The sequence below is a fragment of the Sarcophilus harrisii genome, chromosome 6 (assembly GCF_902635505.1).
Source record: "Sarcophilus harrisii chromosome 6, mSarHar1.11, whole genome shotgun sequence".
Taxonomy (NCBI): Eukaryota; Metazoa; Chordata; class Mammalia; order Dasyuromorphia; family Dasyuridae; genus Sarcophilus; species Sarcophilus harrisii.
Window position 1 is genome coordinate 29,097,172 of NC_045431.1, and position 27,551 is coordinate 29,124,722.

A 27,551-nucleotide genomic window follows, 5' to 3' on the forward strand; every position below is an offset into this window, starting at 1 on the left:
TTAGAGACGTCCTTATACGACATGAGCTCATCTAAGAAGTCCCTATGCCACTTGAGACATAAATAAAATTTATTTCATTGGGATCATAAATAAATCATAAATAAAATTCTGAGTGTTGGCCACTCTTCCTTAATCACTCTCTTGTTTAGAGTCTTAAACCAGGAGATCATGTTTATCAGATTTCTTTGACTATTTTAAAACATCCTCTCAAATTCTAGTCTATATAGCTGACTGAAGCCAGTTTTTCTGTTTGGACTCTTTCTGTTTACGAGACTATTTTCTTTCAAGGTTTTTTTCATTTTTCATTTATCAGTAAGTTGCAATTTGCTCATCCAAATTAAGTTCTGAGAAATGCTTTCACTAATCATGTTCCTTTTCCTTCAGAAATGAAACCGTTAGGCAAGACAAATGATCAGATTCTCTGCTTTTTAACAAAGTAAGACTCACAATGGATGTAAACAAAATAGCTGAAGTCCTTCAAGGCAGCTTTTCATTGTGATATCAGGAAAGCATTATCCGTTGCTTCCTTCTGGCTGAGTTGTCTATAGAACATTTCCCCAACAACACATGTTCGACCAAGGTTAGATCACTTTTATTCTCAGAATCTCAGTTTCCTCACCTATAAAATTGGGACAGTACTACTTTGCACCATCTACTTCACAACGTTGTTGCAAGAACAGCAACCTTAATGTGTTCAAGTTTCATCACTCTTACTTTTGTTTTTTTCTCCTACTATCTTTATCCAAGATACTATCTTTATTAAATCCAAGAAAAATTCTACAGAAGTCTGGGGCTCCATGGAACAAAGGTTGAAAACCACTGTTTTAGGGTACTTTTTACTAAGTTATTAAGCTTAATAGTAGAGATTAATCATGTGATTTAGGGTAATGATAAAAATGGGATGGTTCTAGAAAAGGTGAGAGCATAGCTTCAATTCTGGCTCTGTCCCTTCCTTATTCCTTACATGGCCTTGGACAAATCACCAAATCTCTTTGACTTGACGTCCTCATATAAAATGGAGGGGTATTAACACAAATGGAAAAAAATGAAGCTGAATGAGCATAATCCCAGAAAAGGATTGGGGGAAAAATATCTTCCTTCCTCCATTGCAGAGATATATAGTTACTGACGCCTATTGTAGCAGACCCAGTCAATGTGTTGGTTAGTTCTGCTGCCTTCTCTCCTCCCTCCACCTCTGATTCTTTTAGTCTGTCTTAAAAAAGATGGTCCCTGAGGGTGGGGAGGTTCCATAAAAGTTCAAGAATATTTAAGCATAAATGAGCTTCCAAGAAAGACACAAAATCTGAGAGGGACCTAGAACAAAGGCAAAGTTAGTCAGCAGTCACTGGCCCTTGCTTTATACCCTCAAGATGGTCCATGGTCACTAAGGGTCATCAACTGTGGGCACAGTGCCAAACCTTATGGGTACCTGCACCCTTTAGCTTCAGAGACTGTGCAATTATATGTTCCTCCTCACTCAGAATGCTAATCTTTGGTGCAAGATTCACTCACTAGGCTTATTTTTCCATCCCTGGCTGTTCTCTTCCATTTTCTCCCCCACTCCAGACAGTGGCAGTAGTCAGGACCCATCAGGAGAAACCTTACCACCAGCAGCTTTTTAAAACCCACCCACATGCCCTCATTCTGCCTTAATGGCAACAAAATGACATTGTTAAAGTCTAGGTTACAGCAAGGCTTCTTAACTCATGGAAGGACTTGATTCATCTCAATATCATGAGTAATTCATTCTTAAGAAGATAGTTCTTTGTTCATCTTAAAGTCAATCCTAGGGTTCTAATTTGGCATTTAGAAAAGCACTTCGAAAAGTACTTCATATTCATTTTATTAGTTATTTATCACATTGGGAAGCCTGCTTGTATTACCTTCCCTATTGATGAGAAAATTAAAGTAAAATAAATATTATCAGTGAGTCAGCAACAGGAGGAGGAGGATTCTAATTCGGGATTTCACTGAATCATCCTACTTGGAAACATTCCCACCTACTTACTTTAAGGAAAACTACTGAAACTAATACCTTGCCTCCTCCCTCACAAGGTAGGGTCAAATGAATACCTCATGGAAAATAAACAATATAAATGCAAGCTATGTATATGTAAGATCTGGGTACCGTTATTGTTATTGCTAAGTCTTAAGACTCCTTTTAAGATTCACGGTTTTCAGCCGTCAACAAGACAGTTAGCTGGTGCAACGGCTGGAGCTTTAGTCTAGGACTCAGGAGGATCTCCCCAGATTCACGTCACGTAACACTCCTCATCTTCACTCTCCCCATTTGTGAAATGGAGATAATAATAACATCGACTTCCCAAGTTTAAAAATGAAAGGTTATTTGTACAGTTCTTTGAAAACCTTACAGCCTTACATAAATGCAGCTATTATAATGAATAAAAATAGTCCTCAAAGGATATTCAGATTCACCCATGTCTCCACTGAAAAGCAGCCTTTTTGACAAGTGACTGTCTTATCTAGGTCATCTCCTGGACAATTTTCATCATATGCCTGGCTTTAGAGTCATTCAGAAGCCAATGATCCAAACTTAGTCAGAAAAAAAAAAAATACAGAGGTGGAGCCACAGATGGAGTTCTCTATTTCTGGAACTCTACATAGATTTGGAGGTCAGAATGAATTGCAAAAGAAAAAAGGAGATTCAAGATCTACCTTTTGGCATTGACCTTTAAACTCTTCAGACAACTTTTCAGAATAGGCTTATTTCTAGAGCACAAGGGCACTTGAAGTTAACAGGGAAAGCATTTTCCTGCAGAAGACGAAAAAACACATTTGAATCCTTTTTTTTTTTTTTTTAGAGCCAGGGAGGGTCCAACAGGATGATTTCGGAAAGGCCTGGAGAGACTTACACGAACTGATGCTGAGTGAAATGAGCAGAATCAGGAGATCATTATATACTTCAACAACAATACTATATGATGATCAATTCTGATGGACCTGGCCATCCTCAGCAATGAGATGAACCAAATCATTTCCAGTGGAGCAGTAATGAACTGAACCAGCTACGCCCAGAGAAAGAACTCCGGGAGATGACTAAAAACCATTACATTGAATCCCTCTATTTTTGCCCACCTGCATTTTTGATTTCCTTCACAGGCTAATTGTACAACATTTCAGAGTCCGATTCTTTTTGTACATCAAAATAACGGTTAGGTCATGCATACTTATTGTGTATCTAATTTATATTTTAATATATTTAACATCTACTGGTCATCCTGCCATCTGGGGGAGGGGGTGAAGGGGAAGGAGGGGAAAAATTGGAACAAAAGGTTTGGCAATTGTCAATGCTATAAAATTACCCATACATATAACTTGTAAATAAAAAGCTATTTTAAAAAAATAAATAAATTAAAAAAAAAATAGAGCCAGGGAGGGTCCATCGCATACACTCTCAAGCTCATCTGCTTTATATGGGTCAGTTTTGCTGAACTGTTTCCCCCCCATGTTCCATTTTAAAATTATTTGCTATTGGAGCAGCTAGGTGGTGCAGTGTTTAGAACACAAGCCCTGAAATCAGGAGGACCTGAGTTCACATCTGGCCTCAGACACTTAACACTTCCTAGCTGTATGACCCTGAACAAGTCATTTAACTCCAATTGCCTCAGGGGAGAAAATTGCTATAAGAGACAATTCCCCAGATAGGGGAGAAAGGAGGTATGTTTAGGTAAGAACTGATGTATAAACAAAAATCATCAATAAAAATTAATTAAAAAAAAACACAAAGCCAACAAGGGCATCCCTTTTCCTTTTGTGGTCTAGTGGAAAGAACCTTGTAACCCATGATAATTTCTACAACCTTAAGTAGTCTCAGTTTTCTTATCTATAAATGAAGCAGTTGAACTAGATGATCCATAGAGGTCTTTTCTGCTTTAACATTTTGTGTTTTATGTTTTCGGCTTTTGCTTAAAATAGTGAGGTTGGCTAACAGACATTTATGGATAAAAAGATCTTCATCCTTTAATTTGTGTATAATCCGCACATATGTTGGAGTCTTATTCTACAATCTGGTAGACCCCTGGACCACTTAGAAAATAGCATTGTAGATCAGATAAGTAGGACTACAAAGGAAAGCAATCATACTGAAACACAGAAATCCTAACGTATGTTAACGTGTCTAACATATATTGGATTGCTTGCCACGTAGGGGAGAGAGGGGAGGGAAGGAGGAGACAATCTGAAACATAAGGCTATGCAAGGGTCAATGTTGAAAAAGTATCTGTGCATATGTTTTGAAAATAAAAAAGCTTAAAAAAAGAAATACAGAAATCAAAGGATGTGTTTGGGAAAATACTCAAGTTTCCAGAGCCCAGTTACAGATTCGTGCACATCAGTTGTCAACATTGCAGAAGGCTTCCATTGCAAGGTCCTGCAGTGGATCCATCCAGCTGCTGATACAGCAATGACTTTTAACCACGCTAACCAGACCAAAGACAATCCATCGGCCTCCTCTTGAAGAGGGTTCAAGAACAGGATATTTTCCACATCATCACTATAAAGTTCTCTTTATCAAGCACACTCATGTACACTTTTTGATCCTAGCTACTTCTCAAAAGCTCACTCAATATCATGAAATGTCACTTACTCAGAGCATATAAAATCTGAGGAAATGATGACAGAGGCGTTAGTGGTGTGCACTCACGTCCAATTCTTTTGTGACCCCACTTGGGGCTTGTTTGGCCAAGATACTGAAGTGCCATTTCCATCTCCAGCTCGTTATACAGATTAGGAAACTGAGGCAGAGGGATTTGCCCAGGGCCACACAGCTAGTGTCTGTGGCCAGATTTTAACTTAGGAAGATGAGTCTTCTTGACTCTAGACCATGCTATCTAGCTACCTCAAAGGTCCAGGCAAAGATTAAGAAACATTTAACAAATCCAAGAAAAAAGACAGAGTGATTTTTTTAAGTTTAAAAAAATCATTTATTTTCTACTAACTAGACTTAGTCACATGGTGTCAAGTGTGGAACTCTTGGGGTATGAATATGTACTAGAAAAGGATAGGTTTATTCAAAAGATTAGAATGAAGGCTTGCTGGTCCACATAGTGTATAATGCCCTGGAAATGGAACAGGAAGAGCCAAGTTCAAATTTGGCCCACTCACTATCAGTATGATCCAGGTCAGTCACTTGAGATTTTTCATATATCAAGAAACTGAGATCAGACTTGTGAGAATAAAAAATACTTATAAACTGTTCTAACATTAAAGTGCTACCCTATGTAAATATTGGTTACCACCACCATCATCATTCTTATTATCAATCCAGTGAGAGGGAACAGACGCTGAGTTTTTCAGTATTTTAATATCGCACAAAGATGTTTTTACCTCCCTTTCCAAACAACCTCCAGGGAACAGCTATCTACAACACTTTTTGGTTTGTGACTAAATGATTTGGGAAGACGCAATGGCTGTCTCCAAGTATTTGAGTGGCTATAATGCAGGAGCAGGATTGGGCTCCCTTTTCAGTTCAGGAAACATTATTTTTCAGTCATGCCAGATTCTTCATGACTCCACTTGGGGTTTTCTTGGCAAAGATACTGGAGTGATTTGCCATTTTTTTCTCCAGTCCATTTTGCAGCTGAAGAAACTGAGGCAGACAAGATTTGCCCAGGGTCAGACAGCTTGGAAGTATATAATCTTATATACTTATATTTATACAGTGGTTCTCAAACTTTTGTTTTCAGTATCTTTATCCTATTAAAAATGATTGAGGATCTCTCCAAAGCATTTTTGTTTATCTGGATTATATTTATAGACATTTACCATATTGGAAATAAAAACTATTTTTGAATTTGTAGACCCTCTGAAAGGGTTTCAGAGATCCCCAGGATTCTCTAGACCATACTTTGAGAAGTACTGTACTATATTATATACTTATATTTGAACTCAGATTCTCTTGACTTTCCAGGGGCAACTCTCAATCTCCTGCAGGGTCGCACTCAGGGGACATAACCAGGAGCAATGAGTGCAAGTTGCACAGACAGATGGGGGGGTAGGAAAATTTCAGAAGCTGCAGAAGAAAACCTCCTCATATTCAGAGCTGTACAAAATGTTTTTTTGGGGGAGTCTCCATCAGGGGCTAAAAAACTCTCTTCCAGGAGGTGATCTATCCTGACATGGTGCTGAAGAGATTCCTGGGGGAGCTTTGGGACAGACCGGATCAATCAACAAGCATCTTTAAGTTTTCACAAGGCGGCCACTTTATTAGGCACGAGAGATACAACTATAAGGGCCAGTCAGCCCTGCCCATAAGGAGCTTATACTGTCTACATTTCACCAGATCAGATATTCTTAACATAAAGTCCATGAACTTTGGGGGGGGGGGGATGACAATAACTATTTTATTACAATTGATTTTTTTGTAAAGCCTGAGTATTTTAACTTACACATTAAAGAAGAACATGATTGAAAAGGGACAACCCCAGAGGTCACAAGACATGTGGAGAACCCTTGGGCTAGAGGAACATGAGATGTCTGGAAGCTTTGAGATTCAAACTCTGAATGCCAATGGCAATTTCCTCAGCCAACAATTCTACAGTCTGACCTCCAAGTTTAGAACGGTATTAGCTGAGTTTCATAAATGTTAGAGAGTGTTCTTTTAAATAAGAGGGCTTCAACCAACTCCCTTAGCTGAATGACCCAATACTGTATAATAATATCATACTATATTGGATAATAATTACATTATATCACATATTAAAAATAACATTAATACTGTCATATCATGTTACATTACATAATGTTATATTAAAATATTGTGTAATATTATTCTTTAGCAAATAATTTAGTGCTTTTTTTGATTAGCTTTTCATACCCAGAGATTTCCAGGTCTTAGAACCTGGGGTTTGTTTATTTCAGAATAAGTAGTTAAAAATAAAAAAATGAAAAACTTGATTTGGAATTGGGAGAACCTGAGTTTCAATCTAGTCTCAAACATAGACTAGCTTGATCCTGAGCAAGCCTACTTACCCTCTGAGCCTCTGTTTTTTTCATCTACAAAATGGGTTTCATAATAACACCTATTTCACAGGCTTGTTGTGAGGATTAAATGAGATAACAAATGTAAAGTGCTTGGCAAACCCTGAAGGAATATAGAAATGTTGGGTAATATTAAGTGTTAAACGACAGATTCATTTTTTAAAAAAAGAACACATGATATATAAAATGAAGAAAGTACTAGAGGGGGAACAAAAATAATATAAGTGAATGATAATAGAGACAGAGAAAGAAAATGTATGAGGGTCTTCAACAGGAAATCAAACAAAAGGAAGGCAGACTTAAAATTATGAGAGTTTAAGCTGGCAAAAGTTAGAACTTCTTCACCAGAGGAGCCATTAAAAAGAGCAGAGAATTAATTTGGTCTCTGAAAGAGATCTTAGAGCCATTAGTCTAAACATCACATTTTACAGATGAAAAAACTCAAATCTAAAGAGGTTAATTGTCTTAGCCACATTCAGGGAGAATAGGACTAAGGATCTGAACTCAGTTTTTCATATTGCAAAGAACGAGTATTCTTTCTATTATACTTAAATGATGAAACTGATAGTCAAAGACTTTGGAAATCTCAGTACCTAAAGAGCTTTCATTCTTTTTAAAAATTTTAAAGTTACATTTTTATCTTAAAGCAATTGATTCCTAGTGTTTTTATATCATTTATTTGCAAATAGCATCCTCTGGTTTTTAACAAAAGTCAGACAAGGTTCCATCTGGCCTACATCTCTACAGGGAAAGGGCAGTGCTCAATTCTATCAGGAGATTGATCTTTCCAGAGCAGGGGAGACAGCTCCTGCCTAAGCCTAAGCCCACTCTGAGACTGATGGGACCAGATGACCTTTGGAGCTCCTGTCAGAGGGAGAATCAGAAAGGGAAGAGACCAGAGAAAGGCAGGATCTATGATTCTCTACTTCCCAAAAATGTGTCTGAGACTTGAGCGTCCCATTTTGAAAATTATGTTTCTAATAAAGTTTTTCTCTTGTGGGAAAATATGGCATTTCACAACTTGGCATATGTAAGCTAAAAATATTTGCATCTGCATGATGCAAATATAGAGGTTTCTGCCTGCAGCCTCTGCATCTATTAACGTCTGACAGGACCCAAAGCTGACCAAACACAATGATCTTTCCTTCATACAACTTGCAGTTGTTAGAGAGAGAAATGCACCAAGCCGCCCGTTATCCCCGCAGTTAATTTGGGGATATTGCATTCTGGCTCAGAACCTATCTTTGCATGGAGACAACTTCATACTTTGCTTTGGATCCTTCAATAAAATCTGCAATCTGCCTGGTACTCGGTGCGCTTAATGTTAAGCCAAAGGATGTTTATGTGTCATTTTGGAATCCCTAAATGCATATTTAAGGGCCACGGCTCACTTTTTAATAATAAAGAAGGGTTTTTGGGGAAAAGAATGCTTTTTAGATGCTGCATTATTTATCTTCAGTCTGCCTCTTCAGCAGTGAAAATGCCTTAATGCTATTAATGGCGGCCTACCAATTGTGCTACAACCACTTTAGGCAGTCCCGGTCATTCCTGGGGAGCCACAAAGACTGATGGATGCCAGGGACACACACAATTCCCTCTGACACTTGAATGGTCTGCGTGACCGACGCCAATTTCAGTCAACAGTTTTGACATGAACCAAGAGTAATAAAAACTCAGAAAAAGGGTCTTTATATCAAAATTTACGCTTTTTTCAAATCCAGCTCTGAGAACTGTTGCCTTGACTCGGAGTGCTGGGAGAAGGAAGAGCTTCCACTATTGGAAATAATCTTTGAACATTCTTACTCAAAGTAATTCTAATAACACCAGCAGTTTGGGTGCATTTTTTAAGATGTAAAGGAGAAATTTTCCTCCCTTCTTGGCAAAAGGAAATTCACATTTATTTCTCTGGAAAAATGAAAATGTCATTCAGAAATTCAATTCAAAGTTCATGATGTTTAAGATGAGGCAACACGCGGCAACATTCTGCTTCTTATCTAGGTTATTTATCCTAATTGGTTTCCTGCTTCATTGATTCTGCACATTATGGCCGGGTCCAATTCTGTCCCTCATCTCCATCACCTCACGTATTGAATCAATTGTCAGACCTTATAATTTCAATTTCCACGTTTCTCATCTCTTCTCTGCTTTTCTCTGCTTACACAGCTACCACCTTAAGTTCACGCTCTCATCATCTGTCCCCACACTATGATAATAGCCTCTCCTAATTGGTGTCTTTTGACTCCTTTCTTTCACCATTCCAATTTATCCTCCCCACTGTAATCAAAGGGAATTCCTTAAGTTCAGAGCTGACCAGGAATCTCTCCTGCTTAACAAACAGCAGCAGCCACCTATTACTTCTAGGACCAAACAGAAGTGCCCAAAAGCAAACCATTTCACCCTGGGGCAGTTCTAATAATTAGAAAATGTTTCTTTTTATCGGGCTGAATGCTGTTTTCCCAAGTAAAACAAGCCTAATCCTTCATCCGCAAAAGAGCTCTATAATAAATAAAGACAATTCCAATGTCTCCTTTTAGTCTTACAGGCTAAAGCTTTACAAATGATCTTCACTGAGGCAGTTAGCTGGAACAGTGGATAGAGCACTGGCTCTAGAGTCAGGAGGACCTGAATGCAAATCTGAATTCAGCCACACTCAACAAGCCTTGTGATCTTGGCAAGTTACTTAACTCCAAGCTCTTCACTAAAAAACAAAAGAATATGTTTCTTTCCTGCCATGGTTTTGTTCCTTCACTATACTGATCACCCTCTTTTGGATACATATTTTATTGATCTATATGAGCTATAATATAAACACAATAGCTTAGATGTGCTTAGCCCCCTAGATCAGAATCACTTGAGATTATTTTGCAGATTCTTTGAGATTAGGGTCATTGTCTCCCCAATCTTTGCAGCTCTAGCACCCAAAGGTTTTTTTTTTAAACAGAGGAATTTTTTTCCTCCTGTATACTCCCACCCGCTTTTAATTATAACAGGACTTTCCTTCATCATTTTGGACTTGGGTTTGTTCTACAAGCCATTCTTCTGTCCCTTGCCCTATGATTAATAAGCAGGACACTGCTTTTCTGGGTATGCATTAGATGTGGCCAGTAGAAGGGAAGTTCCTTGTGGACACAGACTATTTCATCTCTGCTGTATTGCCAGCACCCGTGCTAGTGCTTATTAACCTCGTTAGACCCCACCTTATTGGTCTCTCTCATGCACAGTCAGTACTCCCCTCAGCATCTCCCCCTTTTCCTTCTCCAGCTCAGCCTAACTCCCCCCTCTGCTGCACTGAGCCACTGTCCTTATACCTTTGGAACCTCTCCTCCCGCAATAAACTCCTGCTACTTCTTTTCAGTTGCTTATCTGCGTTGAAACCTGCTGGACCTCCAAATCCCTTAAATTTGAGGTACTTTCTTCAGGAACCATTGCCCCCTCACTCTACTTTCTTCAAATAATTTACTATCTGACTCCTCTGCCTTCCACCTTCATCTTCATCTTCTGAGACTTTAACTCTCACACAATCCAGCATTCTGGCTAAACAATTTCAGGGACCTTCATCTCCATTCTACTTTTGCCACCCCAGACATTTTGAACCTCATCCTCCATGCTGAAAATGTCCCACCTTTCTTTCTCTCTCTAATCACAGCCATCTTATTGCACCCAAACCTTAATTATATCCATTATCACCTCCAATCCCTTAACTTTTAACTTTTATTTATTTATATCCCTTTAACTTTTATTCTTCCCTATTTCTCCTTATCCTTCCAGCCCATCAAGTGATTTCTGACTTCTCTTCTTGTCCAGAATGGAATTCATGATCAGCCTTTTCAGCCATGTTCTTCCTCACATCCTAGCTCCCCAGAGGCAACACTGTCTGCCAGAAAGAGTACTGACCAAGGCAGCAGGCTGCCTTGCCAAGTCCCAGGTCTGCCACCTTGAGCAAATCACTGCTCTTCTGGGCTGCAAAATGAACACAATACTTGTCCTACTCCATCTCACAGTGTTTTTTGCAGGGAAAGTGCTTTGAAATTATGAAAAATGTTCAAGGAATATGAACAGCTACTATGCTACTATTACTACTATTAGTATTCTCCTGTCCCTTCAGTCTTTATACCACTTTTTATCAAATCTCTAGCTCTGAATAAAGATGGCTGCTCACTTTATTCTTGTTTTTCTCTTTCTGCTGCTGAACATCACTGGAGCAAGTCACCAAATCAAACCAACAGGTCCAACCCAGGACTGATCTAGGCAGTGTTGGTAGTACATTCACTACTGTACAGAAATCCTTTTTACTAATCGCTAATAAGTTATAATTCAAATTCCAACAGCAACTGTTTCCACCCGAGTCTTCTACCTGATCCTACTCCTAAGGCCCTACTAAAACACCTCAATTCCCATTTTGCTAAAAAATACTGAGGTTATTCCATGGGAGTCTTTTTCCTCTTCTTCATTCTCCACAAGAGATCTGAAAGTGCCACCCATTTCATTTGCTTCCTTCCTCTCACATGAATAACCATTCCAAGGCAACTTCTTCTCTTGGAACCTTATACTAGCTCTCTCTTCTCTGATCTTGAGGCACCATTTGTCCCTCTTTCATCTACAGCAGGGGTTATTAACCTGGGATCTGGATAATTTGGTGGTCTTAAAAATATTTTGATGAACCATATTTCAATAGAACTGGCTTTCTTTGTACTGTGCATTCAATGCATTGACAAATATTATTGTGAGAAAGGATTCCAAAGGCTTCACCACGTGGCCATGACTCAAAACCAGATTAAAAATCCCTGATTTTTAGTCTTTCCTTCTACTGATTCCCCTTTCTGCCTACAAAAATATCCAGGTCTCCCTATCTTGGAAAAATTATTGGAAAATCTTTCTGCTCACTCAACTCCATTGAGTTGTCAGCCATTTTTCTCTATTTTAACATAGAACTTCTCAATCTAACTTACTGTCTCCATGTCCACAGCACCTATTCATTCCTTCTCCTTTTTACAATTTATCATCCACTAGATATTACTGTGACTTTTCTATTAAAGGTCACCAATGCTCCCCAAATTCAAGTTTATTTATTTGTTTACATTCTTCAGCTGCTTCAATATCTTAGCGGAACTCTATGCTACTGAACACTCCGCCCATCTGGACGATGGGAGCCATCCACTTCATGATATAATGCTTCTAGCTTTCTCCTTTTGGGAGGTCAATCCTCTGTCTCTGCTGGCTACTCTTCCTCCCTGTCCTTTCAATGTTGCCTTTCCATAAAGATCTAGTTTGTTATCATCTTTTTTCCCTTCATAAGTTTCACCTTGGTGATCTGATCTATACTCAATAGTTAATCATAATTTCAATGTGGATGATCTGCAGACATCTATCACAAACCCTCTACCCCTTCCCTGGACTTTAGACTTACATTTCCAGTTGCTTGTTGGATTTCTCCATGTTGGGTCAGAATTTCCAACTTAATATGTCCAAATTAAAAGTCATTTCCCCCCTTCCTAATCTTATTTCTCTGACTTTCCTAATTTTATTTGGGATAGGTTGATGAAGTGTATAAAAAGAGGAAAAAGGACACATCTGAGAGAAACTTTCTTATTCATGTTGGTGCTATATAGGGTGCAGTAAAAACCCTGGACTTTAGGTCAAGAAGATTCCCATGTCCTGATTCAGACACATAAATTATGGTACCATGAGTAAGCCTCAACTTTCTTATCTATAAAATGGGAATAAATTGTACCTCACATCTCACAGGGTTATTGTGAGGATCAAATGAAATAACACACGTAAACTCAATATTTTTGTGAAACTTCAAAGTTGTACATTAATGCTAATTATTATGCTTGAATTTTTCAATGGCAACACGAAGGTGCTTAAAGATAAGAACATTGAGAAAACCATCTTTGGTAACTGCAAGATGTCTTTAAAAATATTAAAAGTAGCTTTAAAAGCAAACATTGTATTTTTTTGTGGAACCATAGAGCTCTGAGATAATACTCTAAAAACCTTGATTTGAATTAATTTACTCTAATGACTTCTTGGAAAATCTCTTGAGATACCTTCACTCTCCCTGGGCCCTAAACTAAGAAGAACTGTAGGGGAGATTTCTGTGCAAAAGAGGATGGGAAAAACTTTTGAGGTATAACAAAACCACACATTAATAAATGGTTCTCTCACTCTTCCCTTGCTAAATAAACTATCCAAGTTTCATCTTTAGAAAGAACGAGGGGAACAGATTATCCAGCTTTTCTCCTCTGCTTATAAGCCAGGGTGAGTCTTTGTCCAGAACAGCTCTGCATTTAGGGGAGGCGAGGGAATACCTATAAACCCCAAGCTCTACAAATCAGCAGGTCCAAGCTGTCGCATGTGCTAAATTATTAAGGGAATTAGTGAACACATTTCCTCTACCAGTGACTGTGATTTTGAAGAGCTGCTTATTCATTTATGCAAATTTGTCTATGGTACCCATGGAGATACCAGCTGGGCTACCTTACATTACTCAAATGAAAATAATTTAAAATTCCCCTCTGGAAAAAGCAGGACACAGCTGTACCACCTCTCCTGATGCCACAGAAAAAGCCAACCAAACCACTGGCTGAATCAACTTTCCCACCCACGTTCTCTAAAAACTGGGACACAAACCATTTGTGCAACTGAGGAAAAGTTTTGGGGAGATTTTTAACTTTTCCCCAGCTTTCTGAATCTTCTTCCTATCTTCCATCACATAATGATGTGATGCTACAGAATCCCCTATTAAAACTCCACAGTTTAGGCAGAGACAGGCAGAGTATCAACTATCCTCAGTGGGGGAAAGAGATTTAGTTTGAAGAGCTAGGTTCAGAGCTAGGTTCTTGTTAATTATCCATGTAATTTGGGGAAAGTCCCTTAATTTTTTCATCTGTAAAATGGGGTGGTTGGGCTTCATGATGTCTAAGAGCTTGTCTAACTCAAAACTCAATGATTAATGATCTGTGAATAGGTATGCTTCCCGTGTTTTTTAGTCCTGGAGAAGATTCTCTAAGAAATCCCGGTGTCGACTACTATCTCATAATACATGCATTCAACATCTTTACAAAGTTATTTAAAAGCCAGTCAAAATCAATAGAATGATTAACTTCAAACTGAAGAAGTCAGAGAGAGCATCAACTTCATCAATAAACACTTAAAAAATGCTTCATTTTTCAGGTCCAGACCTGCTCCTGCTTCAGGGACTACTTTGTTAGACATTTAACATCCCAGTGTTTTTTTTTATTCCACCACTGAGGTGATATTCAGATAATACATATGACCAATACTTATGACCACGAAATTTATGACCCATGCATGAATGGGCAGCGAATTATCATGAAATATTTGTTCAAGGATAATTAAGGGAGGAAGCAATAAGCATAGGAGCATATTTGCAATGGAAAGCTGGGATAATACCCAGAACAAGTTCTGGTTTAAGAACATGAAGTCACAACTGAAAGAATATAGGAGTGGGAAAGACAGCCAGTCACTGGTATGTGACTGTGTCACCCTGGGCAAGTTATTTCACTTACTTTGGGCTCACGTGTTCTAAGTCAAATGACACAGTTGGAAGGAAGGATTTTGACATTTCCCTTCAACTCTTAACATTCTATTATCTGACTCAACTTATTTTCAAATTGGGAAAGCCACAGAAATAATCTGTTATAAATTAAAAGGCACAAAGAGACACAATCGGGTCCTCAGAAATATTTGAGAAGTCAGTATCTCTCAGGAGATGATTCTGAGAGCTAATTTTTAGAAATGCCATTTACAAATGCTGTGGTGGACAGTGTGTGGTGAGGTGAAAAATGTTTGCACCGTTTCCCAGAGTGCCAGGGCCCCAAATCTAACAATTTCTTCCAGGTAACTATTAAAATAACAGTACAAAAATAAAAATCAAGCAGAGTGCTTTATTAAAATTTATGCAAAATTATTTCAATTTTTTCATCTCCTCCACTAGAATAAGAAATGCACTTAAACCATATAGAAAAGTTGAAGGCCAAGAAAGGGATAATTTAACTCTTCCTTGTCTTCTCTCTTCTTCTTTATCCCCCCATGTCACCATTTTTTAGCATAAATCATGTAAGAATAAATCACTTCTTTTTCAGTTTCTTTTATTAATTAAAAAACTTATGTTTTTAACAATTTCCTTACTGCCTCCCAAATAAATCCCAAACTCCTTAGCTAGACTTCAATGAAGAGATCCCTATGATCTGGCAGACCTATTTCTCTGGGCTTATTTGACACTAATACCATTTAAATATTCTAGGCTCCTCTCAAATTGACCCACTTAACGTTCCCTGAACTCAACATTCCTCCATTTCCCACTGCCGAGTCACCTATGCCTGGAACGTTCCCCAATTCCCGACCTGCTGAAATCTCAACAAGGTCCATCTAGGTATCACTTTCTCAGTGAAATCTTCTCTGAACCCCCCCCCCCCCCCAAGCAGGAAGTAATCATTTTCTCCCTTGATTTCTCACTGGGTTCTGTCTGAATTTTTCCTATATGATGATATTTTCCTATTATTGTTTTCCATATTTAGTTTGTCTTACTAGGTTGTAAGCTTTCCAGGGACATGTATGTCTTATTTGTAACAGTTAGCATGTATATACTGCTTTAAAGTTTACAAAACACAGTGCAAACATCTCATTTAATTTTCACAACAACCTTAAGTAGGTAGTATTATTAATTCTATTTTGCTTATGGGGAAACTGAAACAAAAAGTTTTCATTGACTTGCCCAGAGTCGTCCAACTAGAGACTGAGAAAGGATTCAAATTCAATTCTCCCCAACTCCCGAGTCCAGGGCTGTGTCCACTATGTCACGTCTCTTATCATACAGCAAATGACCTTCAATGCAGGTTGAACTGAATGAATAAAATCACAAAGATACCCATCCACCCATCCACCCATCCATCTTTAGCCTGTCACAGCCACAACCACCAACGTTCCAGTAGAATATAAGTTGCTTTCATTTTTGCTGTTGTATTCACAATTATCAACACATTACAGGTAGCTTAGGAATACCTGTTGAATTGGAGGAGCACTGGTTACTCTGGCAATAACAAATATTCTATTTTTGCTAGTTTTTTATGTATCACTGTGTGTGTGTGTGTGTATGTAGATAAATAGATGCAGATATGTAATTGTGAAACTGTGTATGATATATAAATGTGTGTGTATGTACGGGTGTGTGTAGATAAATATAGTATATAACTGTGTGACTGTGTTATGGATATATAAATATGTGTGTGAACACATACATAGGGATGCACACGTGCATATATAAGTAAGCAAGTGTGTCCACCCTTGGCGTAGGGGCGGCCCTGGGGGACGGTCCCGGGTTCTTCCGGCGTCGCTCTGCTGCTCCCAGGTGGTTTTTTCAGCTTCTGTGGGAGTGCGACACCGCCCTCTCTTACCCACAGGCTGAGCTATTCCCTCTGCCAGGGCCCATCCGTGCTCTCTTCTTGCACCTGCTGCCCATACTCTCCCCTCTGCCGCTCTCCTTGGTAGCCGACCCATTGTCTCAACTGTTTCCTGGGTGCATTTCTTCAGGAGGAACTGAGTTTCCCTAATGAGTCATCTAAGGTATCTGCTCACCACAGATGCTGCTAACTGGATCCAGGCACATCCGTCAGTCAATCTGTTTATGGGCATTTATTAGGCGCCTACTATGTACCTCATAAGGGGCTAAGCACATCATCACCCTAAAAAAGCTATTCTGCAAAAATCAGCCACTCCCACACCCGGCTCATTGAGGTAGATGTCTAGGGCAGGAAACAATAAAGGAGGCAATAAAGGAGGCTCAGCAACAGCAGCAGCACAATCCCCGCTAGGTTATCACCAAAGGGCAACCAGCTTGGGAAAGGTCAAAGCTGTAATCGGTGCTAAATGGCAAAGCTGGCATCTGAGAGCCCTGCTTTACTTGGGCTTTGTGTCAGCCAGGGCATGTTGGAGCAAATGCCCGCCCACAACCCAAGCCTTCAGGTCAGAAGCCTCTTTCTGCCAAGACCCGCAGTGTCAACTTGGGTAAATAAATCGAGCTCACACAGTCTCATGGTCCCTTAACTAAATGGTGTTAACAATAATCACTGCCTCCCACAGAGGTCCAAGGCATGGCAGTTTACCCCCTTCTTGAACAGAGATAATTACAAAAGAGAATTTTTGAGAATAATTTTTAAGTGATTCATTACTCCAGCAAGAACATTATTATAATTGTGATACTAATGGATGTATATTTTATTTTACATAAGAAATGCCTTCCTGAAAAATTGCATGCAGCTTGAATGTCTATACTCAAATCACATTTTAAATGCAATGGTTGCTTTTTGTAAAGCTTTTTAAGGTGAGTGTCTCTCCCTCTCTCCCTCTCTTCTTCCTTCCTTCCTTCTTTCCATTCTTTTTTTCCTTTCTTCTTTCTTTCCATCCACCCTTCTTTCCTTCCTTCCTCCTTCCTTTCCATCCACCTCTCTTTCCTTCCCTCCCTCATTTTCATCTCTCCCTGTTTTCCTTCCTTTTAACTTCCTTCCTTGCTGCCCTTTCTTCAATTTCATTCCATCCATCTTTCCTTCCTTCCCTCTCTCCTTTCCATTCATCCTTACATCCTTCCTTTTATTTACCCTTCTCTCCTCCTTCTCTCCTTCCTTCCTTCCCTCCTTTCCTCCTTCCTCCCTTCCTTCCTATGACACATAGATAGTGGCTGGATGTCTACCGCAGAACCTCCCCTGTAACTTACAGTCCTTCAAAGCTGGCTAGGTGAGCAGTTATGACAAGACCAGGATCACCAGGGCCTGTGTTGGAAGTAAGGCTTGAATTCCAGGTCTTCCTGATTGCAAATCATTGCTCCCACTTTATAAGAAACATGCAAACGCTTATAACACCAATCAAAATAAGTACTAACTCCAAGGGCTACAATGGCGATAGATTCACCACTCAGACGGGCTCTCCCTTTCCTGAACTCCTCCATTTAATCTAGAGTCCTTAGCTCTGGCTTACATCACATGCACAAACACAGCCCTCTGCTAGAAAGAACCATGTTCATTTTGGCAAATATTGACTCTCCTGCTTTGGAAAGGACTGGGGAGAGAACCTCCTTCAATGCAGATTACAGCAGACTGTCAGCATTCATTTTGGGGGAACCTCCATCTTTTTGTTGTTGAGCCATTTTTCAGTTGTGTCTCACTCTCTGTGACCCCTTTTGAGGCTTTCTTGGCAAAGATACTGAAGTAGTTTACCATATCTTTCTCCAGCTCATTTTACAGATGAGGAAACTGAGACAAATAGTGTTACATAGGGTCACATAGTTACTATGGGTCTGAGGTCAGATTTGAACTCAGGAAAATCAGTCTGACTCCAGCTATCTGCCCCTACATAAACCTGCAGAGAAGAGCACGGAGCACACAGTGGAGCCTTCACGCCTATTCTGGCGGACAGCTCTGAGTGCTGAACCTCGGCTCTGAATGGAGGGCTGTCCCCATTTAGTCCTGCCATTACAGATTCATGGATCTAGTGCTTCGAATAAGATCCTCTGTCTCTTGCCTCCAGACATCTTCTTGAGCCATTTCCCATCCCCAGAATTCTCTCCCTCTACATCACCTGCTGCTGTCCTTAGCTCCCTCCAATCCCAGATCTCCTTTCTATAGGAAGCTTCTCCCAAACCTGTTCTTTCTTTTAATGTCCTCCTACTTAGCTTGAGTGTAGCAGATTTGTACATCTTTATTTGCTCGGGATCTCCCCCCCCCCCGCCACTGGACTGTGAGCTCCTTGAGGGGAGGATCTGTTTTTTTTTGCTTCTTTTTGTAGTTTCCGGCACATAGCAGTGAAAAAAAACTTGATCACTGCTCACTATGGGGATTGTCAAGTACTGAAATCTTCTATTTCCTGGGACTTCTCCAAAACCTAATATTGAAGGTTGCTTATCAGATGTTTCGTTTCATGAATAACTTTAGAATGATGCGGCAGGCTCTGAATAATAAGAATAGCTGCTCCTGATATTTCTGTGGGATTCTGCAGTTTATGAAACCCTTTCACAGTTATTATCTCATCTGTCACTAATAATCCTATGAAGATGGTTGGGATACCTAATAAAATCCCCATATTACAGATGAGGAAACTGACGCTAAACCAAGTTATAGAAAGCACAGAGCTTGTAAGTCTCAGAGCCAGGATCTCAAAACCAGTTCCTTTCATTCCAAGTCTAGCACTCTTGTCCTCAACATCACACACTGTGGCAGTTTCTCAACCTCAGCAAAAGAGGCTTGTGCTCCTCTGTCTGGTATAATTCTTATGACATCTTTCAATGCTACTTTGACATCCTCCCTTCGGACACTTTCACATAACAATTTATTACAACATTAAGAAAGAAAGAAAGATGTAGAAGGGAGGAGTAGAGAGAAGGCAGGTCCTGGAGTCAGAAAGACCTGACTGAAAAGTACCAGCTGAAGACCTCAGAGCAAATAGTTGATCTTAGTGTCCCATGCAATTTGCCACGTTACGTGTGAGTGATGTACAAATCAGCACAGGAGAAGGGGGTTCCCAATCACTGAAATCACAAGCGAGGTCTCTCCTATTTCTCTAATTAGAGGAAAAATAAAAACAAAACACCTTCAATACATTTCTTTTTCAATGTATTTTTCAAAACCGTCCACAAGGTGGCAAGCTACTTCCTTTGCAGAAACGTGTCACTTCATCAAAGACAGCAATCAATTTCTTAATAAAGTCTATTCACTTCAACAAACATTTATTAGGAGCCTACTAGGCTAAGCCCAGGGGCGATGCAAAAATAAACAAATAGATAAGTTTCTGTATGACACATAGTTAATATTTTTAAGGATGTAGATTTTCCCAGTTTTAACTTGGTTATTTTTCTCACAGTGACTTATTTTTAACAACACGCACTGATCAGGCACCATCCTAGGTGGTACTAGGTGGGGCACAAGATCAATCCTGTGCACAAAGGATATAGGACTAAATTAGGAATAAACACGGTCCCTGCCCACATGGAGAGATTTATTTGGGCCAATTAGGCAAAAGAGAAAAAAAAAAGGTTTTTTTCTGGTAGCAAAAGAAAAATCGTTTTGCTGTTTAGGTTGGGTACATTTGGAAGGGACAGAAAAGGGAGGTAGATTGATAGAGAGAAAAAAAAAATCAGTGATTCAAGTGAGGAGCTGAGAGACCAAGGCAGTGGGGGTAAGAGAGACATGTTTACGTGCACAAGGGGGAGCATGATGCTTCTGGATCTGGATTCCAAAGCCTGGGTTTAAATCTTCAGCCTTTTGTGACCATTGGTGGTCTTGAAGAAATGACTGTGCCTCTTTACGCCTCTAAATGAGGGCACCTCACAAGCCCAGGCTTCTCAGACTTTTTCCACCCAAGACCCCTTTTTGCCTGAGAAATTTATACCTGACTCTGTATATAGGTATATAAAGCACATGAATCAAACAGTTACTGATGATAAACAATAATGTTGCGACCCCCGCATTCAGTTATGAGATACGATAGGGGACTGGGACCAAATCAGTGTGATACACACGTCCCGTGGATCCTCTGAGACCCACAATCCTCCCAACCAGACACAGTCCTGATTTACTGTGGCAACGCTTTGATTTAAAAAACAAACACATAAACGTGTGTGGCTTTCTGAGCCCACAGGGATGCACACCGAGGGCTTAGTGGTTTCCACTTCTATTTGCGGCTGCCACCTCTGGAGCTAGTGCCCTTGGGAGTCCCCTGGGCCACCGAATCCGTGACCAAACACCCACATGGCAAACGGAGAGGGCTCCGTCAAGAGGGGATGCATGAGCCAAGGCGCTGAGGAGGGAGGTCACCTGCGGGTGGGGCAGTAAGGATCCTCCTGGCTCACAGCTGAGGTGTTCCTTCCAGTCCCTCCGGATTGGGCTGTTTTCTTTGAGAGCTGCCAGTTTTCTCTTTCTTTGTATCGCTAACACATACACAGCGCCGGCCGTAGTAAATATGTAATGAACGTTTGGTGACTTGACTTAAGTCATTGGCTATAGAGAATGAGTTTTTTAAATGGGTGTTTGTCACTGAACCAATGGGATGATGTGATAAAAGTAACAAAGTTTAATCTAGCCATAGTTTGTAGGCTGCATGGACGGGAGAAAGAAGAGAACTGAGGAGACCAGGTGGGAGCTATTGCAATAATCTAAAGATATGGATGTAGAGCACTGTGAATAGTGACAAAAGATCTCCTCTTGGGCCTTAAGTCTTGCTCCTCTTGATCAGATTCCCAGAAATTCCATGCAATTGGTTTAGGACAGAGGTATCACATAAGCTTCTGAAAACACTTCCTCCAAGTGTTCAGGAGGCAGATGAAAATATATTAATCTATAGTACACATTTTTATATAGTATTAAATATAAACAATTCTGTATAATTGTATATGATATTAAATATAAATAGATAATTGTATATCATATATAATTAAATATATGACACATTTAACACAATGAAAATACAACATAACATAAATAATGTTAATATGTGCTTTTCTAGGTCAACCTGCTACTTGGAAGTAGATGCAGTTAATTGACTTTCTTAATCGCATATCTATTAAGTGTCTGAGACTGGATTTGAACTTAGTTCTTTCTAACTTCAGGCTCAGCGTTAAATCTACCACACCATCGAATATCATAGAAGATCCATCAGCGCCCAGAAGTTATCGCCTGTCCCAGGAAGCCAAAGTCATCCCCGATTCCTTGAACTAGAAGTGATTTTCCCATTCTTGGATCAACTGTGTCACTGCTAATTTCTATCACTATTTCTAAATCTGTAGTTAAACCCTTTATAGTTATTTTCCATCCACTTTGTCAGCTTTACTGGACCAGAAACTCCTTGAAGGCAGGTGGGAAAAAACAATTGTTCATTTTTTTCTCTTCAGCTCCTCGCCTACAGAAACATATTCAGTGAAATCATTATTGATACCTCTGTTCAATGACTAGAGAACGATTGAACACGAAACAGAATATTAATAAAGAACAACATGGTGCACTGAATTTCCCACTGCCTCTGAAGGAAGCCTGGCTAATTCTAAGCTGGTTCACAAATGGCTAAGGAGAGCAAGAAGGTACATAGCAGACAACCTGGGGGACAAAAAGCCCAAATGCACACGCCCCTGCTCCTTCCAGTTTGGTCAGCCCTTCCCTCTCCATCCTTCCTAAGACCTCTCGTAATTCCCCATTGCCTTTTAGACTTTTTTTTTTTAAACAGATTTATCCAGCCCAGCCATCACTGACATAGATTCCATTGCAAGTCCTTTCTCCTGCAGCCCTTCCTGATGGCCCTGGCAAAACACCTGGTAACGAAACAAATAATTCCCTCACAGCTTGTTTTATGCATCTCTTCCTGGCCACCAATTTTCTTTTTAAAGCCCAGAATATTTGCAGGAAGCACAGACCTGCTCAGAAGGCCGCCTGCTCCTTCATTTGGTCAGTGGGATCAGGAGAGATTTTCATCATATTCTCCTTTAGGAGAATCCCAGCAATATGAAGAACCCAAATTCTGAGTGAGAGCAGGAGTCATGATGCTCTTAGGCTTCCAGTATTCTCCACTCAGTGTAAAGCTCTCTGGACACAAAGAAGCCTTACTGCTGCAGGGTTTGGGCCTGGGGGGAAAGAAGTCTATCTATGACCAGCATTCTTGTCCCCAGTCAAGGCCAGTTGTTTTTACCTTAGGAGCCAAGTAGGTGACAGCATAGTGGATAAAGCCTAGAGCTAGAAGACAATTTCAAATCCTTCTTCCAATACTTCCTAGGGGGGCAATCTTGGGCAAGTCAGTCTCCATGAAGATAATAAAAGCAGCTATCACCTAGAATTATCATGAGGATCATATGAAATATTTGTAAAGCACCCACACACAGTAGGCACTTAATCCTTCCTTCAGGAAAGGAGAAAAGAAGATAATTGGGAAAGGAGAGTGGGAGAAGAGAGGAGGAATTAATGAGTATAATCAACTCCAACCCCCTCAAAATCCTCACTCTATGAGTCAAAGACTATTCTATATTTGCTCGATAAAAAACTGAAAGCTTATCTGAACCCAGAGAGAGGACTATGGGAGCTGAATATGGAGCACAACATAGTATTTTCACCTTTTGTTGTTGTTGTTTGCTTATTTTTTTCCTTCTCATTTTTTCCCCTTTTGATCTGATTATTCTTGTGTTGCATGATAAATGTGGAAATATATTTTAGAAAAACTGCACATGGTTAACTTATACTGAATTACTGGCTGTCTAGGGGAGAAAGGAGTGGGGAAAGGGGGGAGAAAGGAGTGGGGAAAGGGGGAGAAAGGAGTGGAGAAAGGGAGAAGAAAAATATGTAACATGAGGTTTTGCAGGAGTGGAAACTATTTTTGCAAGTATTTGGAAAAATAAAAAGCTATGATTAAAAAAAAAACAAAGCTTTTCCTGCCTTCTCCATTAAGAATGAGATAATTAGTCAAGCTAAAAAAGGGTTATTAGAAAAATAATTTTTGAATTCTTACTTTACACAAATGATTAAAGCAGTGGGACAGACACTTGGAAGCACAGAATGGGGGAACTGTGGGTGTTTAAAGAACAGTTCTAGTACATGAGATTTAGGGGTTTTAGTGGATCCTCTAACTCAACAGGAGCCAAACACATGACATAACAGCCTAAAAAGTTAAATAATCATAAGGTACATTAGAAAATATGATGAAACATGACACAGGAAGAAAGAGTCAAGCTACACTCTGCTAGTCAGAATCCATCTGGATTTTCTTCCTGTTCTCAGCATCTTATTCTAGCAAGGATACTGGCAAGGTCATAATCAAAATGGCGGGAGTTGCCATAACTATGAAAAACAGTTGAAGAAACTGAGGAAGATTAGTGTGGAGAAGAGATAACTTAGAGAAGACACGATGGCTGTCAAGAGCTAGAGTCTATCTCCAGCATTTATCTTGTTGGCTCCACAGAGCAAGACTAGTAGTGCTCAAATAAGTGGTTCAATGTACAGAGCACGAGCCCTGGAATCAGCAAGACTCATGTTCTTGGAGTACAAAATTACTGGCTCTGGGACTCAGTTATCCCTGCTTGCCTCAGTTTTCCCATCTGTAAAATGAGCTAAGAGAAGGAAATGGAAAACCACTTCAGTGTCTCTGCCAGGAAAACCCAAACAGGGTCACCAAAACACAACCGAACAACAAACACTAGTCCTTGAAAGACATTTCTCGGAGCCATATTTTAAGGTCATTGTAATCAGAGCCACTCAAAAGCGGAACAAGGCTGCCTTAGGATGTAAAAGCTTCCTTCCCACTGGACTTGGACTGCATCAAGGAAAACCTGGACGACGACTGGATCTGCATGCTGCAGGGGATTTCCAGCTTGGACCAGTGTGGGTTTGACATCCCTTCCAATGAAGGACTCTATGAATCAGCGCTGCCCGCTGAGATGCCGCCATTCCCAATGTGGACAAAAAGGACACGGACAGAAATCAAATGGGGAAACTGGAATGTGAAGCAACAGTCTGACAACTTCAGCACAGCCGACATGAAGCCATCAGAACCACAAAACACAATGGAGGGAACACAAAGGCTGCAATTCAGAACGGAGAAATTCCAATGGCCGCAGGTTTCCCACTCACCTTGGCTTCTGGGTCACTGTTGATGCTACACGAGTCCTCCTCGTCAGCCTGCGGGGCATGTCTGTAATGGGGGAGAGACACTGTATTTACTGCCCAAGTTCTAACTCCACACACAGCTGAAAGACAGCACAAGCTTCCGCGTCCTACCTGAGTTTCAAAGATGCATAGCGTAAGGTCGCTCCTTCAAACTCTTTTAAACTGGGGTCTGGGTTAACTGTGGCTGCATGCAAATCCTAGGAGAAAAAGCTGGGGTTTATTATTATGGAACCAAGTGCCCTTTCTATGACCAAAGCCTCTAGTACCAGATGGAAAAACCATCCTCCCTGCACAGAAGCAGATATTATATACGCTGAGCTAAGGTAGGCAGAAGCATGCAGAGGGTGGTCAGACTATTATTAGTGGTCATTCAGTGCAAGCACCTGGTTCTTTTAACACATTTACCCTGTGGAATTCAGACCAAATTCATTGAAAGAGGAAAAAAAAATCACACAGATGTTTGTGAGCTGGATATCCCTAAGCAAGAACCCCAATCATTCTAGCCCTGTAATATGAATGGTATACAGCCACAGCCATGCAAAAATAAAAAAAAAGGAAAAAATATGCAGTATTAAATCTAAAATCTGACAATATACTTGCCTTCCAAATGTCACTATTAATCTTTCCCCCATTCAGAACAGCAAAATCACTCCATGGCTGTTTCTAGACATGTAATTATTCACATAGGAAGAAGCACATTGATAAAATAAAATTAAAAAAAAAAGAACAAAAAAAAAAAAACACAAGACACTGTTGTTAGCATTGATATTCACGGGATGAGTTAGGGAACAGATCAACTCTAACTTTAACTAGTTAGTCAGTTCTAAGAGGAATTTAACTAGAATGGGAGGGAGGGGGCAAAAGGGGGAAATGGTTCTACAACTACTTACCAAAACAAATGATTGGAACAAGGAAAAAGTCCACATGTATTAGAAACAGACAATGAAGATATTTTCTAAATGTGATCTCAAAATCGAACAGAATCAATGTTTTCAGGTATGGATGCTATCTCTATCTAAGCCTTCATCAAACTTAGTCTTTATAAAACAGAATTTTAACTGGGGAGTAAGACAGGCATCAATAATGAGCCTTTGAAAATCTGTAAGATTTGGCAACACTCAAGTAAAAGAAAATAGGAAACTGAAGTCAACTTATTTTCACATTAACAGAAGGGGAAAAAAGACAATGAAGGGGAAAAGATGATTAGTTGGGAACACAAACAGACTTCTCACTGCAACTCAGTGCAACAAAAATAGCTGTAAATAATGTAAGGCAGCTTCCTTCAACTAATAAAAAAAAGCACTCTCCTCATGCAATACATCAGGCTCTCATGGTTTCAAACATTTTTTGATTATGAAATTATTTCCTTAGAGCACACTACAAAAGCAAGAAGCAATGGTCTGTCAGGAGAACTATTACAACAGCTGCTTCATCCAAACAGCCCCTTCCTTCCCAAATCTCAGAACACCCAATGTTTTTGCCTTCCACTCAACTCTTGAACAAATACACAGATGTTTTCTTCAAGATTTAATAGAAATAGTAGAAAATAATAAAACTTGTGGACACTTTGATGAAGTCGGACACTTAAAACCTCAGAATCTCAAAAAAACAAAAACAAAACTATTTTATTGAGTGCTCAATGTACAACTGAGTCTTTCTGATAGTTTTATTAAAATAATGGGGAATTTTTGTCTCTTTATAGTATTAAAAATAACAGTGATTACAAATTTTCAAAGCTATAAGAAATTAAAGGATTAAAAAAAGATATTGAAAGTGAAAATCATTAAAATCAATGTTCCTTAATATGAAACAAGCAAAAGTTTAGGCTTATATGGAAGTATGAATCTATTTTTGTACCATTCAATTCAACAAGTTTTTATTTTTGTCTATTACTTTTGCTTAGGTACGTAGAACGTGTAACTCTTTAAAGCATGGGAGAGTTCAGATCACTGCGTTTACTTTCTGAATCTGATTTTTCTAAAAAAAGAGGGGGAGGTGGTGGAGGAAGGAGCAACTGAGAAAGAAACTGAAATGTTCTAACATCATTGAAAAGCATACACTGAGCAGACATTTAAATGCTTTGTTGACTATGGACTGAAAAAAATTGAAAATTAATGCTACTATATAAATAAGAAAATATTAGGATATCAAAATATCACAAGTTTTTTGAAAAAAATACACCAGTAACTTAAGCCGAATGTTAAAAAAAAAAAGATGCCAATGATTAATAGGACTTAGAAAGTAAAGAGGCAAAAATGAATGCAGTGATGATAGTTTCAAAGGCTAATATGGAAGGCAAGAAGGAACAAAATAGAATGGAGAAAGGAAAATTGTAGAAACAAAAAAAGTAGGGGGGTTATGGGGTTCATCCAAGGACACTCAAGTAGTGTCAGTAACAGGATTTTAACTAATCCTAAAGAGCCAGGGCACTTAGTTCTAAAAGTGGTTTGGAGTGGGAGAGAGATCACCTTGGAACACGTGAATCATTAGAACTCATTTCAAAGTCCTTTGCCTAAAAGGTAGAGAGGATGGATAAAAACATTTATTAAGCATCTGCTTTGTGCCAGGCACTCTGCCTCGTGCTTTACAAATATTATCTTACTTGAGACTTACAACTCGGGGGAAGAGTAGTGCTATTATGATACACTGAGGCAAACAGGTTAAGTGACTTGATCATCAAGTGTCTAAGGCTGAATCTATATTCAGGTATTCTTGACACCTGGTCCAATTCTTTATTCACTACACCATCTAGCTGTCTAATATAAAATTTATGACTTTTAGAATAGTGCTTTGTATGTAAAGCCTTCAAATATATATCTTATATATATATATATATATATATATATTTCTAGATTCCCACAAATGCATATATACATGTCTATATACACTAGAACTTATTTA

The 27,551-nt window shown here is 39.4% G+C and overlaps 1 protein-coding gene across 10 annotated transcripts in view; it reads right to left on the minus strand.

Moving 5' to 3' along the window:
* Positions 1-27,551, minus strand: part of APBB2 (amyloid beta precursor protein binding family B member 2) — a 433,360-nt gene that overhangs the window by 97,815 nt on the left and 307,994 nt on the right. For 8 of the 10 annotated variants that reach the window (XM_031942132.1, XM_023506024.2, XM_012552270.3 and 5 more), the window contains 3 exons: positions 25,251-25,313; positions 24,762-24,847; positions 24,615-24,675 (listed from right to left, as the gene is read on the minus strand). In XM_031942132.1, coding sequence (XP_031797992.1) covers positions 24,615-24,675; positions 24,762-24,847; positions 25,251-25,313 — 210 coding nt within the window. The remainder of the gene's footprint in view (positions 1-24,614; positions 24,676-24,761; positions 24,848-25,250; positions 25,314-27,551) is intronic. The other 2 variants (XM_031942134.1, XM_031942135.1) reach the window with 1 other exon arrangement.